Source organism: Aedes albopictus, chromosome 1 (genome assembly GCF_035046485.1).
Source record: "Aedes albopictus strain Foshan chromosome 1, AalbF5, whole genome shotgun sequence".
NCBI lineage: Eukaryota > Metazoa > Arthropoda > Insecta > Diptera > Culicidae > Aedes > Aedes albopictus.
The window spans coordinates 162,494,173-162,510,606 of NC_085136.1; the positions used below are offsets into that span (position 1 = coordinate 162,494,173).

The 16,434-nt window shown below is 43.5% G+C and overlaps 2 protein-coding genes across 2 annotated transcripts; both read right to left on the minus strand.

Annotated features, from left to right (window-relative positions):
- Positions 1-2,519: 2,519 nt before the first annotated feature.
- LOC134285240 (uncharacterized) lies at positions 2,520-4,853 on the minus strand. Its single transcript, XM_062845695.1, has 2 exons — positions 2,896-4,853; positions 2,520-2,835 (listed from the first exon to the last, which is right to left on the minus strand). The coding sequence occupies exon 1, from the start codon at positions 4,638-4,640 to the stop codon at positions 3,339-3,341; it is 1,302 nt and encodes a 433-aa protein (XP_062701679.1). The 5' UTR covers positions 4,641-4,853; the 3' UTR covers positions 2,520-2,835; positions 2,896-3,338.
- LOC134289698 (uncharacterized) lies at positions 4,642-10,510 on the minus strand. Its single transcript, XM_062855993.1, has 3 exons — positions 10,104-10,510; positions 4,826-10,043; positions 4,642-4,763 (listed from the first exon to the last, which is right to left on the minus strand). The coding sequence occupies exons 2-3, from the start codon at positions 9,678-9,680 to the stop codon at positions 4,642-4,644; spliced, it is 4,977 nt and encodes a 1,658-aa protein (XP_062711977.1). The 5' UTR covers positions 9,681-10,043; positions 10,104-10,510.
- Positions 10,511-16,434: the final 5,924 nt, after the last annotated feature.

Below are 16,434 nucleotides of genomic sequence, written 5' to 3' on the forward strand. Positions count from 1 at the left end.
ATCAGTTGGTTGGCTCCAGGGGCACGTTCTCTTCCATTTGGGAAATTTGTGCCTTCCGTAGATTTATTCATGGACTAAAGCACGCAGTAATTCATTTAGGAATTATTGCAGAAGTATCTATACAATTCTCTTAATACATCACTAGTGTAGTTCCTGTAGAAATTACTGGATAAAGTCCTACAGGAATACCAGCAAGAATTTCTGAAGGAATCTCAACAGGAGTTCGTTAACCCGAGAAGAATGCATGAACAATTCTAAGTGAAATGTCTCAAAAGGTTCTTATAGAAATTTCAAGAAAATTTCTTGGAGGAACTCCAACAGAAGTTCCAGGACTATCCAAACAGATATGTATGGAGAAATGCCAGCAGGATGCCTTAAAAGAATCGCTAGGGAAATCCCTGGATAAATCCACGTTGCAACTGTAGGAGGAATTATTGGAGAAATCCTTGGAGAAACCCCTGGATACATCGCTGTATGAGTTCATGTAGAATATTTTTGAGAAAAAATGCTGTCAGAATATCAGAAAAACTTTTGGAGGAATCCTAGCAGGAGTCCCAGAGCAAGTCTCAAAAAAAGCTTCTGGGGAAATCACAGGAGGAATGCCTGAGAAAATCTTAAAGAGACACACTTTAATGAATCGTTATAAAATTCCCGGAAGAATTCCTTTAAAAATTTCCGACGGAATTCTTGGAGAAATACCAGCAAAAATTCTTACGAGAAACCACGCAAAAGTTCTTGAAGAAATCGCAGCAAGAATTTTTGGGGGATCCCATCTCGTCGAATTCCTTAAGGGTTTCTAATTAATACAATTCTCACAGCAATTTTTCAAGCAATCCAAGTAGGAAATCTACAATACAAATCTTATAATAAATCTAGACAAACATGTAAAAAAGGGCGGAACAACCATTGCATGTCTCAACTTATTCCACCCCGTCTAGGCGTATTTCAATTTATTTATGCAAACTTAACCCGTTGTCAGATAGAAGGGAGTCTGCTCTATCTGTTACTGGTCAGAGATTACATGAAAAATGGGCCATGTGCTCAGAAGGAAGGGAGAAGCGAAAATTCGATATGGATGTTGCACCCTTTTCAAAAGTTAGCCTATCTGAATGAATCCAAACAAGTAAACCTAGAAGAATCCCAGATATGTCGGAAAGAAGTAAATAGACTGACTTGTAATCACAACAACAGGCAGCGTTTATTGTTTGTTCTGTTCCAGAGGAAATTAAAAAGAACTAGCTGTCCCGGCAAACTTTGTCTTGCCAAGCTGTGGTGGTTTGACAACTGTTGAGCTCAAAATGGCACCGCACTCTAGATTGGTTTTATTTCGATCGTGTTGATTTTCTTCCCAGCTTATGCAAAATCAATACTTTATCAATTTTTTTACCTTTCTAGTCGATATTCGTAACATTTTGTACATATAAACACAGCCACCACGAATACGAATCGAACCATGCAAGACTCATGATGATCGGTCCACCCGTTCTTGAGTTTTGTTGCCTCAAAGGAACTTCAAACTTATTTTTATATATATAGATAGTCTTAAGCCCATATAGCCGATGTGGTAAGCGCACGTGCAATCAACAAAACCATACTGAGGGTGATGAGTTTGATTCCCGGCTAGCTCAGAATCCATTTCATAATCGACATTTCTTTAACTACCTTGTGTATAAAATATCTTCATGACTACCACACGATATATATACAAATGCAAGATAAACATTGGCTGTGGGGGATCTCAGATAAAAATTGTAAAAGTTCTCATAAAGCTGAGGAGCAGGCTGCGTCCCAGTTGGAACGTTACGCCAAGAAGAGAGAGAGAGCTGGAATCTTTTAGCAATTTAAAACAACATTGGTTTAAAACATTGGCGAGGGTTGGGTGCTAAAATTGACGCAATGTGTTAGATTGCAAATTTGGCCGTTTTCAAAAGTTACACGAGTTTTTTTTCATTGCGTAATTTTTCTATGACGCCTAAAGACATCAACTGCATTAATAATGATTATAAAATGGAAATTCTGAATGAAATACAAATTTATTTTTTACTTCAAAAAAGGCTGACAAAATCGGGTCAAAAAGCTGACAAAATCGGGGGTAGACAAAATCGGGGGCTGACAAAATCGGGTCCCCACTGTATTATTCAAATAAAGCTCCAGCAAAGTTCGACAAAAATATATATATACTAGCTGTCCCCGGCAAACTTTGTCTTGCCTACTGCGTTTTTTGACGTTTCAAGTCCCTAGCCAAGCCCAAGTCCCCGTTCAAAATGCATGAAAACCCGATTTTCAAAAACTCTAAATTTTCCCATGTTTTTTGCCTCATAAACCTTCCTTGGGTGAGAACTAACCAAACAAAACTTAGACGACCAAAATTGGACCACCCGGTCGCAAGTTATGCGCGGTCCCACGTATGCCACTGCATTTTTATATAGGGTAAGTGTGCCCATCGTTGTGGTATTAAGGTAAATTCATTTTAAAAACAATGATCGTACCATCTAATGAAGGGTTGCTGTTGGATTTGGTCCAACGTGAGGGATTTTCCGGAATTATGATTCTCCACCGGAAGTGAAATAAGAACACGCGATCCGGTTTGTGGTAATAACGTAGAGAATATAATTTTCCTAAAGGGAAATACGGATCATCTTAGAATTACAATCATTCGATTTTAGGAATAACTAACAATATTGAACAAATGCTACGTGAAGATTGATTTGTGAACCCCTGTCTAGCAACATACAGGCAGTCCAATATATGGTAACAGTGAATTAAATTGATTATCATTTTTACTTACGTTTAGTTCCCTTATGTGTCGTGATCTAGACGAGTTTTGTTACAGATCTATTAATTGTAAGATAATTCAGTTACATGTTTTGGAAGATGTTCTATAGTTTATCTTACCGGGATCGATAGTGATTTGGTTGCTCTGGGCGAAATTCAATGGGAGGGAGATGTTGTGTGATTTAGGTTACCTAATACAAGTCAATATTAGAACTGATGTAAAGCACTTTTAACGGAACTAATCTTACCAATTCAGCGTTGAAATTATGGATGGGGAAAATAGTATTTAAAATTCACTTATTTTAGGTTCTAATTCAAGGGGCATAATAGAAATAAGCTAATTTTAGGGAGATATTTATCACTACACATCTGCATAACACAGTTCGTTTTTGTCATCTCTTCGTAGACTCACCCGGTGACAGGTCGTATACCTGTCACTCCCATGTCATCCATCGCAGCGCTCGTGTGGTAACGAACAGTGTAGATACCGTGTCTATAGATGTGCGCGCTGGCCTAATGGGGTAGGCCAACACTCCCCCACGGTACGCAAACTTCCGGTTGGCTTACTTATCGACGCGTTGGACATCTAGGACTGCCAATTTTGTCGCTGGGCGCTCGTAGATACCTCTTGTTGTCCTCACAGTAGCTGATCGAACCTGGCCATCTACACTGACTCTGGTACCGATTATTTTCCCCTTCGGCCAACAGTTGCGGGGCATATTTGGGTCGGCAATGACCACTACATCTCCAATGGATATGGGCTTGGGTCGTTCAAACCACTTGGTTCTGCGGGTGATTTCCGGTAGGTAGTCTGACACCCACCGCCGCCAGTAAAGGTTTGCCAGAACCTGGGACGTCAGCCAGTTCTGACGAAGTGCTGCTCCGCTGTAGTCCAAGTTGGTAAGCGGTTTGCATCCGTTCGACGATCCGAGAAGGAAGTGGTTTGGTGTCAGCGCTGGGGCCGAGTCCTCGTCTATCGGTACGTGGGATAGTGGCCTCGAATTTACGATATTTTCTACTTCTGTGAGTAAGTTTCTCAATACCTCGTCGGACTGCCTTGCCGACGAACACACTGCTGTGAGGTTGTTCTTTACGGTGCGGATTAGCCTTTCCCAGCTACCGCCCATGTGCGGTGAGAGAGGTGGATTGAAGACCCATTCAACTCCTGAATCGGCAAACTCCGTCATGAGCGCGTGCTGGTTAACTGCTTCGTATAGCTGCAGTAGCTCTCGATTTGCTCCCACGAAGTTCGTTCCACGATCGCTGTAGATCTTCCGAGGTGTGCCACGACGTGCCATGAAGTTTCGGAGCGCCATGATGCACGAGCTCGCGCTAAGGGAATGTACGACCTCTAAATGGATCGCTCGGACGGTCAGACATGTGGCTAACATCCCCCAGCGCTTCTCGACTCTTCTTCCGATGGTGACTTCGATTGGACCGAAGTAATCGACCCCGGTGTGGGTGAATGGCCGTGAAAAAGCTTCAAGGCGGGCGGGTGGAAGGTCGGCCATGTACGGTGGAGTTGGTGCTGCGTGGTTGTTCTTACACGTCTGGCAGGCTTTACGAACTTGTTGGTAACAGACGCGCAAGCGCGGAATTTGATATTTCTGCCTGATCTCATTGATCACCGTTTCGTGGTTAAGGTGATGGTATTTGCAGTGATAATGTCTGACGATCAGGCTGGTGGTGTGGTGCTTTTGGGCGAGTATTATGGGCTGTTTGGCATCCTCGGTGGCGTAGTGACATGCCGCGATGCGGCTTCGCATTCGCATGATCCCATTGCTGTCCAGCCATGGTGTCAGTTGAAACAAATTACTGGTCTTGGGGACGGTTCTCGTGGGTGCGTCTTCGCTTGAGGATGGCATTTTAAGAACCGAGACTTCGTCGGGAAAGCATTCGAACTGAGCGAGACGAATAAGCGTACACTCGGCGGTTATGAGTTCGTGCGCAGAAAGCGGCCCGGTGGTCGTCGAGTTTCCAGAGCGGGTCTGACGACAGTTAGTGACGAAGCGATGAACATATGCGACTACCCTGCGTAATCTCTCCCAACTCGAGAACTCATTGACGCAGATGAAAGGGTCTAGTGGGATGTGATGCGCCAGTAGGGAAGGGCGGAGTTCGGTCTCCGTGGCGTAATTTTTAATCGATGATGCCGGCCATTCTTCTTCAGTGCGCCAAAGGAAATCGGCGCCTTTAAACCACCTGTCTTCAGATGATAACTCCGGAATGCTACTCCACTTTGTGGCATCGTCGGCAGGATTTTGCTTACCAGGCACCCACCGCCATTCGTGTGGCTCGGAGGTTTCGAGGATTTCGCTGACTCTGTGACCGACGAACTGACTATATCGACGATGGTCCGAGTGTATCCAGCAGAGGACATCCCTAGAATCAGACCAGTACAGCTTCCTGTGGATCCGGAACGTTAGCGATTCCTCGACTGATCGTGCTAAGCGAGCGCCGATGACTGCGGCAATTAATTCCAGTCTAGGTATCGAGGTGAACTTTATCGGTGCGACTCGGCTTTTCGCTGCAACAATAGAGCAACGGATAGAATCGTCCCTGGTGAAACGTAGATAACAAACAGCGGCTGCGCTGTTTTCGCTGGCATCAACCATCGTATGGAGCTGGAGGTTATCGGTTTCGAGATAGTCCGAGTTATAACACCTAGAAATCCGCACGTTTTCGACGCGAGGAAGAACTTTCAACCATGTGAGCCACTTTTCGTATTCTTCATTAGCTATCTCCTCGTCCCACTGTACGCCAGATCGCCAGATATCTTGGAGCAGGATCTTCAGATATGAGAGGAAATGGCAAATCAATCCTAGTGGATCGAAGATGGTCATCAAGACACGCAGAACTTCTCGCTTCGTTGGTCGTCGTTGGCCTGCTAGGAGTGGGGAGTCATATCGGCTCCATCCGACTTTGTAAATGAAAACATCATCATTCGTATTCCACCACATGCCTAATACCTTTTCAGTGGCTAGCTCAGTGGACATATCGAGGCATTTCTCGTCGGTATTCTCCCCTTGCAAAGCAGCGAGAACGGTTTTGGAGTTGCTAACCCAGTTTCGTATTTCAAAACCGCCCTGCTGGTGAACGTATCTCACGTCTTTGGCTAACTGAATAGCTTGCTCCTCGGTATCAACACTAGAAAGCATGTCGTCGACGTAGTGTGACTTCGTAATGACTTGATGCGCTATTGGGTATTCGTTGACAAATCTATCGGCGTTGGTATTCTTCACGAACTGCGCTGTAGTCGGTGAGCAGCAAGCTCCGAACGTCATTACCTGCATGGCGTATACCTCCGTATCACCACGTTCGCTCATCCAGAAGAAACGCTGACAGAGTTGGTCTTCTTCTCTAATCAGCACCTGGTGAAACATTTCACGAATGTCACCAGTTAGCCCGATGCGACGCTCTCGAAACTGTAGAAGGATCGCGAGGAGAGAGCACAACATATCCGGCCCTTTTAAGAGAACTGAGTTTAGTGATGTTCCGTGGGCGCTGGCCGCTGCGTCCCATACTATGCGTACCTTCCCAGGTTTGTTGGGGTTGGTTACGGGAAAAACGGGTAGGTACCACCGCCGAGGGACCTTTCGGTTGATTTCCTCCTCACTGAGCTTTCGAATATATCCTTTTGCCGTATATTCAGCGATCTTGGCTTGCAAAATCACCTGCAGCTCCGGTTCTTTTACCATCCGTTTTTTCAAACATTCGAATCTGCGCATAGCCATAGATTGACTGTCCGGCAGACGGACATCGTCGTACCGCCAGAGCAGCCCGGATTCGAAGCGCTCTTCTTTTCGCCGGGTGAGTAACTGCAGCAAAGAGAGCGCACGCTGATCTTCGATGGGCAAATGCGGATGGTTTGTTTTGGTTAGCCCAAGGCTGTCAAAGGAGAAGTAGTTCTTCATCGCCTGGTGCAGATCGTCGTCCTCTGTATTGTTACAAGGACAAATGTGGAAACTGTAATGGTGTAGGTTTGTTCCACGAGTTGGTCCCGATCCACCGCAAATCGTCCATCCCAGTCGTGACTTAACTGCAATGGGCTGTCCAAATTCTCCTTCACGGTTTTTCAGCGCGAGGCCAAGATGTGCATGCTTCGTTCCTATCAAGATTCGAGGACGTATATCACGGTACGAATCGATCGGCAGTCCTCGGAGATGTTGGAACTGCTCGGATAGTTTGCACATATCCAGCGTTTGCTGCGGCAGCATCAAGTCTTTCACCGTTCGTACATCGTTCAGGTCGAAGCGTTTGTTACCTTCCTTTGGGCCAGCAATTTGAAGGTTGTAGATACGGGAGTTCGTTTCACATCGTTCGGTCCCGCCGGTCCATCGCAAGCATAGCGGACGTTCGGCACCTTCCAACTGCAGCTTGTCGGCGATCTCTTGGTCGAGTAGAGTAAGCTCAGAGCCCTCATCGATAAAGGCATATGTATGCACTGTTCCTGTTTTTCCGTACAACACAACTGGTAAGTATCGGAACAGGACTGAGCTAACAACTGTCCGATGAGTATTGCAGTCGGACGCATTCAGACTAGGTGGAGCTGACGCAGTGTTCGCACTTTCGGTTGTGGAAATCTGTGGCTTCTCCTTAGAATCATTGTGTAATAACTCGTGATGTCGGAAGGCGCACCCGTTTCTGCCACATGGTTTGGCAAAGCAGCTTCCCTTATGCACTCGGAGACAGGTACGGCATAATCCGAATTCTCTTACAGCGGCCCATCGTGAGTCTCTGGAGAGCTCCAAGAATCGTTTGCACTTATCAGCGGATTTGCAATTCTCTTTACAGATTGGACAAACTGGTCTCAGCGGCGTTCGGTTTTCTGCGATATGGTTCGTTGAAGGAATCTCGTTGCAATCTTCGGACGGAGTCTCGGAATGGGCGTTGAGATACCCATTTCCTTTCTTGGTGCCTCGAGTTTCAGTTCGGGCAGATTTTTCGAGATGAGCTGGTGACGGAAAAGTAACGATGCTTGCGGCCTCCGCTAGTGCGTAGATCCACCCACTGAAGGTCGCCAGGTTGACCGTTTGCACCGTTAGTCGATGCTGCGCCCAATTGAGTTTAAGCGAGGGAGGTAGCTTGCCAACCAACTGATGAAGGAGCGAGATGTTGTACATGTACTCCTGCAGTCCACAGGCGTCTACTGTAGCGCAAAAGTTTTGCACGTGTACAGCGAAATCGACCAGAGTGTCTAGCCTTTCTTCGCGAATTGCTGGTAGAGAGCTAACTTTTTCAATTAGCGATTGGACGATGACTTCGGGTTGTCCGAACAGCATCTTTAAGGTAGACAGTATGCCCGGAACATTTTCTGGATGTATCAGACGGCTCTTGACGGCCTCGTAGGCTTTGCCTTTCAGGCTCTTCTGCAGTCGGACTATGTTTTCCTCGTCGGTAAATCCACACATCGCGGTCGTACGGTTGTACATCGACAGGAACACTGGCCACTCCTCCGGATTCCCATTAAACGGCGGTAGATCTCGTGGAACTGCTTGTCTGGCTGCCACTTGCGAGCGTGAGAGCTGGAACTCGTCGTCGTACATTCCGTGGTTTGATGCACAGACACTATCCCGAGGATTCCGAGGGTGAAAACCAGTAGAACACGCCGGTGGAGCCAATACTTGTCCGTCGAAGGAAGTAGAGTTGAAGGGGGGCCTGAGAATCGCAGATTGTTGCGATATGACTCTCCTGTTGGTATTGAACGTAGCTGGCGCTGGTATGAAACTTGACTGAGGGTATCTCGAGGATATTCCGATTTGCTGGCCGGAAGGATGCATCGGCATCGTTTGTCCTGTCTGTCTGTAGTGACTGGCAAATTCAGGATCTGACTGCTGAATCTGAGGGCAATGACTGGATCGCTGACCAGCCTGCGCATTGAAAGGTCCCGTGTTGGCACTGGCCTCAAATCGAATACGAGGTTCCCCGAACTGCTCAATAGCTTGGGCTGGTTCTACGCCACTTCGAGGAGCTTGACGACGCCCCACGTTGGAACTATCCACCTCTGGCATGATTGTCCGTTGTACTTGGCTAGCCTCTTTAACCCAATCGTTGATCCGACTCGAAGCCTCGCTGCGACTCCGACTTCCCTTCTCGCTCACGACTTCTTCCAGCAGGCGATACTTCCTCTCCAAATACTGTTGATGCTCCTGCGCTGCTCGCTCTTCCAAAGCTCGTCGACGTTCTTCTTGCTGCTGCTGAAACTGTCGCTCTTCCTCCAGTCGCATTAACTGTAACTTTGCGCGCTGCACTGCAGACTTCTGCGACGAAGAGACGGAAATCTCTGACAGTGCTTTTTCTGTTTCTCGTAATGGAACTACTTTTCTTGCATCGATACCACCAGCTGACAGTGCTGATTGCTGCTGCTGTCGGTCAGGCTTGGCTTGTTCGGCTGCTGCACCCGGCACAGCTATTTGACCACCACCGCTGTAGGCTGGAACTGGCTCCGATGAAGTTGGCTTCTGGAATACCGTTGGAGGAATCACTGGGTTGACGCGGGTGCTTGTCGCGATGTTTCCAACTGGCTGGCTTCTAGTTGACCTTCGATCGTGGTTCTCGTTTCCTTGTCTGGCACTTTCTTCCAAAGCTGTCTTAGTTCGCTGGACCCAATTCGCGGTAACGCAGTTAGTGCAACTCCAGCTCTTGTCAGCAACTTCTTCCGATACGCCCACACAGGAGAAATGGTACCATCCATCGCATCTGTCACATTGAACCATATGCTCAGAATCCGGTCCTCGACACGTCTTGCACGTATGTCCTTCCACAGTATCCTCCATAATCACCACTTCCGGTATGTCATCGTTTCCACCACCACCATCAGCACTATGACCACTCACTGATATTTCCTTCGGCCGCGCACCTTTATCACCCTTCGCACCCGATTTGATAACACCGCGACTAGGCATCACGCTCGACTCGCCAATAAACGAAAATTATATGTTGTTGGATTTGGTCCAACGTGAGGGATTTTCCGGAATTATGATTCTCCACCGGAAGTGAAATAAGAACACGCGATCCGGTTTGTGGTAATAACGTAGAGAATATAATTTTCCTAAAGGGAAATACGGATCATCTTAGAATTACAATCATTCGATTTTAGGAATAACTAACAATATTGAACAAATGCTACGTGAAGATTGATTTGTGAACCCCTGTCTAGCAACATACAGGCAGTCCAATATATGGTAACAGTGAATTAAATTGATTATCATTTTTACTTACGTTTAGTTCCCTTATGTGTCGTGATCTAGACGAGTTTTGTTACAGATCTATTAATTGTAAGATAATTCAGTTACATGTTTTGGAAGATGTTCTATAGTTTATCTTACCGGGATCGATAGTGATTTGGTTGCTCTGGGCGAAATTCAATGGGAGGGAGATGTTGTGTGATTTAGGTTACCTAATACAAGTCAATATTAGAACTGATGTAAAGCACTTTTAACGGAACTAATCTTACCAATTCAGCGTTGAAATTATGGATGGGGAAAATAGTATTTAAAATTCACTTATTTTAGGTTCTAATTCAAGGGGCATAATAGAAATAAGCTAATTTTAGGGAGATATTTATCACTACACATCTGCATAACACAGTTCGTTTTTGTCATCTCTTCGTAGACTCACCCGGTGACAGGTCGTATACCTGTCACTCCCATGTCATCCATCGCAGCGCTCGTGTGGTAACGAACAGTGTAGATACCGTGTCTATAGATGTGCGCGCTGGCCTAATGGGGTAGGCCAACAGTTGCAAAACGTTAGTTGGTAGTTTTCTATCCTAGTTTGCTTGGAAAAATATAAAAACTATCGTTTCTCTCTGTTTTCGATCATAAATCGCTTACCACAACATTAGGCACACTGTTCCTATTATGGAGGTAAAATTTAATTTTGGTTCCTATTGTTGCGGTATCCCATTGAAATCATATGGGATACCACAACATTAGGAACACTACCGCAACAATAGGAACACAGCAGCAAAAAAATTAAGAAAAATATTTTTTTTAATAGGTTTTTGGGCAAATCTTAAGCACACAAATGGTGCAATCTCATAATTTAAGCATAATACATCTATTAAAAATGCCTTTTGGTAACATTTCAGTCAAAAAGTGCTCAATTGCCACTACCGTAACATTAGCTACTACCACAACGAAGGGAACAATTACCCTATATAGATATCTTTTTTGCTTTATTCAACAATGCAGCTGTAGGAGTTACTTAACCTAATTGTGGCCACCAACTTGAATATTGAATGAATTCCAGTAAGCAAGCATATTAACCCTCTAATACCCAACCCCGCCTTTAGACAGGGTATAGTTTGAGCATTTTTGTAATGTTTGTTTCGTTGAAAACCAAAATTTTTATGTTTTTGGCTGATATTTATGTCTGTTTTGTATATCTCACAATAGATTTTGGTGTATTTTAAAGCGTTTTTACATTTTTTTAAAATCATTGAAAAATTGATGTTTTAGTCACCTTCTAGAAGTGATTGTTTATTTTGTATTAAATCGCTACAAACAACATATTTTTAATTTTTCCCAAATCATTCTATCTTAATTTTATTGTTTAAGGGAATCGAGTACACTCTAAAATTATTTTTCTTAAAATTACACGGAAAATAAAATTTTTTATGAAAAAAATTTAAAATAAAAATATTTTAACAATAATCATATATCTCAAAATGTTTTCATCTAAAAAAAATCCGTTTCCAGGAAAAATACTCTACGGCTATCGAAGATCAATAGCAATTAATTAGCAATAAGTGTATTAAAGTTGTGCTGTTGTTTGAATAGAGTTTCTCGATTGTGTTGTGTTGAGTGAGCGAAATATAAACGGGTTGGGTGATCGCACACACAACGTTGGTGGCATATAAATTGCACAAAGAAAGCATATACACGCTAAAACTGCTCAGCACTATAATGTGTAAGACCTACTCATAAGTGCATAATTTCCAGACCACACAAAAATGTGTAGCAGTTACACATTCTCGAAAAACAGCTCGTACACTCTTCTAGATGCGAAATGTTGATTTTTTTTTTGTTTTCCAAGGTCACTAGTAATCCTACCTAGATTGGCGTACAAAAATTTTTGCGATTTTAACAATTTTGCGGACACTGGAGCTGATTTTGTAAATGTGCAAGGGTTACACATTTTTGGTGTAGTCTGGAAATTATGCACTTTAGTGCTGAGCGGCGTTAGCGTGTATCGGAAAATAGCTTTTGGGGAGACTGGGGTCAAAAGCTCCTAACTATATAATTTTTTTCTTTTAACTTTTAACTATTTTCTCTTTTAATTTTACTCAATCTAGCTTATGTAAATTCTAACTTAATTTGAAATAGTTTATTATTTATTAAAATTATTTTCTCCGTTTGGGCTTAAAATATATATATATATATATATATATATATATATATATATATATATATATATATATATATATATATATATATATATATATATATATATATATATATATATATATATATATATATATATATATATATATATATATATATTTTTTTTTTTCCGTGGTTTTTTTTTATCTTTCCCTTTTTTTTCTCTCTCTTTTGCTTTTTTACCGTAGTAAAAGACCAGATCATAGGGCTCATAAAACTTTAAAAACCCACATTGTAGCGGTCAGGAGAATTTGTATATATTTTGGAAATAAGTCTGTAAATATTTAGGTAAGATAGATTGTAAGAGAATACAATCTATATAACATGGTTCAAATTTGTAAATATCCCTTAACTTAGGCAAACGAAAAGGCATCCATTGACAAACGCTTCTCGAGGTCGAGGCCATTTGTTTTCTGGATAAGACACGGACAACGTCTTCAGCTTTGGGCTGTACAGACTGTTTAAACTTAACACTAGACAACGGACGAACGGAGCATGCACCAGTGGAAACGGGGAAGAAACTATTCTCACGAAAAGTTTCAACGCCCGGAGCGGGAATCGAACCCTCACCCCATAGCATGGTGCGATTATGAGCTTGGTGACCCTAACCGCACGGCTACGAGGCTCCACCATAAGGTGGGAAAGAGAAAGCAGCACGACTATCGGTCAAGTTATCCACATAGCGGTGTAGTCACGATTGAACACGAAGGGTTTCGGGAAATGACGTACTTCCGGGTACGTCCGAGATCATTCACTTTCCCTTATCTGAGGCTACAAAGAATCGATCAGTTCGTCCGTGATAGCTCAAAGAGTTGGAAGTGTCCGCGTTTGCTCGTTAGTTATTCGTGTGCCTGAAGTAGGTGTTCTAAGTGATGTAAGGTATAGTTAAATAGTTTAATTTTGTGTTTCGTTCCATAGTAGGCCAAAGTGTGCGTGCATAAAGAACTGTGTGCGATTGTGAGGTGGTAGATATCTCAAGATCAAGGTGAGAAATTGTGCTCTTAATGTGCTCGTTGTGCCAGTGCTTATGCTTTTTGTCCCGCCAGTTTGGCTCCAATCTCAATCCCGCAGATCTGCGCACCCAAGCGCAATAGCTTCCTTCCCCAACGGACGGAGAATACCCGGCAACCGCCAGAGAGCCGGAAGCGGACGGATCCGTAACCACATCGGTCCGAGAAGACCCGGGGACCTTCAGGTGGACGAAGTCCACGCGCTGGTACGCCAATTGACCAGTAGGGCGCTGTCAACAGCCGAAAAAGCGCCACTGCGAATCGGCAACCGCCATTGCGGTCACCGAGTTGACGAATCGATCAACGAACGCCGCCATCAATCAACCAAGCCGGAGAGATCAACGACCCGGCATATAGGTCATCGACTGCTGAGGTTAAGTAAGCGGAACGAATCGGTGAGTCATCCATCATCCTTTTTTTGTTGAGAAGTGCGGCGTCCGCTGAGGGCGCCGCGGAGAATCTTTTTTGCCAGTCAAAGACTGTGGATGAAGTGCTGAAAAGCCAACAAAACGTTTTTGGAGATCGGAATTCCTTCCGACAGCGTCTTGGGGGACCAACGTCTTGGTCCCGTGAAAATGCGTGCGTGAGCCGTTTTTGCCACCACTGCAGGGAAGCTTCGTCACCAGGAGCGCAGACAAATACGGAGCTGAGCTTCCATCAAGTGACGTCACGTAGAGCGTAGAGCACTGAGCACAGGTTAGGAGATAGGGAGTGGCTAGAAAACCGTACACATGCTAGGAAGTAGAAGGGAGTAGAACGAACACAAACACTATGAGATAATTTCAATTCGATCGAAACAAATAAACATGTATGTCACCCTAGTAATTAAGCCCATATAAATCGTTTCGTTTCATTAAAGCCCCAAATAAATATGTGTCCTGAGTTTCCTTCCTAGAGATTTGATTGTTTAATTGTATTTTAACATCACTTAGAACACCTACTTCCGGCACACGAAGAACTAACGAACAAACGCGGACACTTCCAACTCTTTGAGCTATCACGGACGAACTGATCGAGTCTTTGTAGCCTCAGATAAGGGAAAGTGAATGATCTCGGACGTACCCGGAAGTACGTCATTTCCCGAAACCCTTCGTGTTCAATCGTGACTACACCGCTATGTGGATAACTTGACCGATAGTCGTGCTGCTTTCTCTTTCCCACCTTATCCAGAAAACAAATGGCCTCGACCTCGAGAAGCGTTTGTCAATGGATGCCTTTTCGTTTGCCTAAGTTAAGGGATATTTACAAATTTGAACCATGCTATATAGATTGTATTCTCTTACAATCTATCTTACCTAAATATTTACAGACTTATTTCCAAAATATATACAAATTCTCCTGACCGCTACAACCGTTGCAGAATTGTACGCTCGCCTGAAAGAGATTTGATTGTTTAATTGTATTTTAACATCACTGCGCGGTTTGTTGTAGCTTCGTTTCCCGTCCTCCACATGTCGAGTTTGATTGGGTTGTCTTATGAGTGTCTTCCAGCTCAGTGAGGGATCTGGTGGCGAGACGAAAGAGTCTGCCCGTGATGAGAACTTCTCTTGAGTGAGATCGTAGGGGTTCAGGTGAGATCTCTCACCGCTTCTCTGAGTGTCGTCGTGATTGTGCTGTTATGTTGTGGTAATAGGGATTTCCCGTTTGGTCGTTTTAGGTCGTAGCCAGCTGGATCGATCCATAAATCCTTTCCAGGAAATTAAATGGACTCGCCCTTTGGGAGTCTCATCCGGGCAATTTAAAATTGGGCTCGTGGTCTCCTTTCGAGGAGTGGCGCATAAGCCACGTGTTTTATGCAGGATCGCCCAGCAGCGGCTACAACATCAATACTAGTGATAACGTAATGATTGCAGATCAAAACGAAGAAATCCTAGGGCCACGTGGAGTTAAGAGATTAAAAACCCAATTATGTCTGGGCTGACTACAAATTGTGTTGAGAAAATAAAAAATTCTTGACGATTATAGGATCTAAAGTACGACCAAAATGATAACTAAAAACCTAAAGTTCATCCAAGCAAATCTACATCATGCAAAGGGTGCAACAGCTGTACTTTGCAAAAGATTAGCCGAGAGTAAACTGGATATAGCTTTTATCCAGGAACCATGGACAAACAATGGAAGGATATTGGGAATCCATAAAAATCCTTCAAAATTAATATATAAATTAGGGCAGTCACAACCAAGATCTGCAATTTTAGTAAATGGAAGTGTGAATGCAGTTCCAGTTACACAATTTATTGAACGAGACATTGTTGCTATAATGGTGGACGTACCAACAATCCACGGAAAAACGGAAATTTGTATAGCTTCGGCATACTTTCCGGGAGATGTGGATGATGTACCTCCACCAGAAGTAGCAACTTTTGTCTCTTATTGTAGGAAGCTAAATAAAGCTTTCATCATTGGTTGTGATGCAAATGCTCATCATACGATATGGGCTAGCACAGAGATTAATAGTAGGGGAGAACACCTCTTACATTTCATTTCAAAAAATGAGATCGATTTATGTAACAGAGGCGAAGAACCTACCTTTACAAATGCAGTTAGACAAGAAGTTTTGGATTTGACATTGTGTAGCCCTACACTCTCGGAAAAAATCAAAAATTGGCATGTGTCAGAGGAGATTTATTTATCTGATCACAAGCATATACTGTTTGAATATGAGGCTGGTTGTCAACTCATAGAAACTACAAGAAATCCTAGGAAGACTAACTGGGAGATCTACACTTCAAAACTTTTATCAGGAATGGATAACTTAAATGACATTCCAAACTCTCGTCATGAGCTTGAAGAAAGTGCTTCAGCACTTTCGAGCATAATTAAACAGGCTTTTCATGACAGTTGTGCACCGAAGAAACGCTCTTCAACTAGAGATGTTCCTTGGTGGATTAGTAACCTGCAAAAACTGCGTCGTAAAACCCGGAAGTTATTTAACCGGGCTAAAAGAACACAACAGTGGGAACAATACAAAGAGTCCCTCACAATTTATAACAGGGAAATTCGAAGGTCGAAGAGGATGAATTGGAGGCCAAATGGCATTATGCCAAATGGGGTAGAGCCATCGTTTGCGTAGCATTGCAGTGTTCCCTTGAGTGGCATGTTAAAAATGTCATTTACAAAAAGATTGAACAATATAGGACCAACAATAGACCTTTGTGGCACACTAGATTTTATAAGAAGCGGCTCACAGAACTTCATTTTGCAATTTATTTTGAAATAAATATCATTTAATTTGTTCATTTATAATGAATTCTGGAATTTTA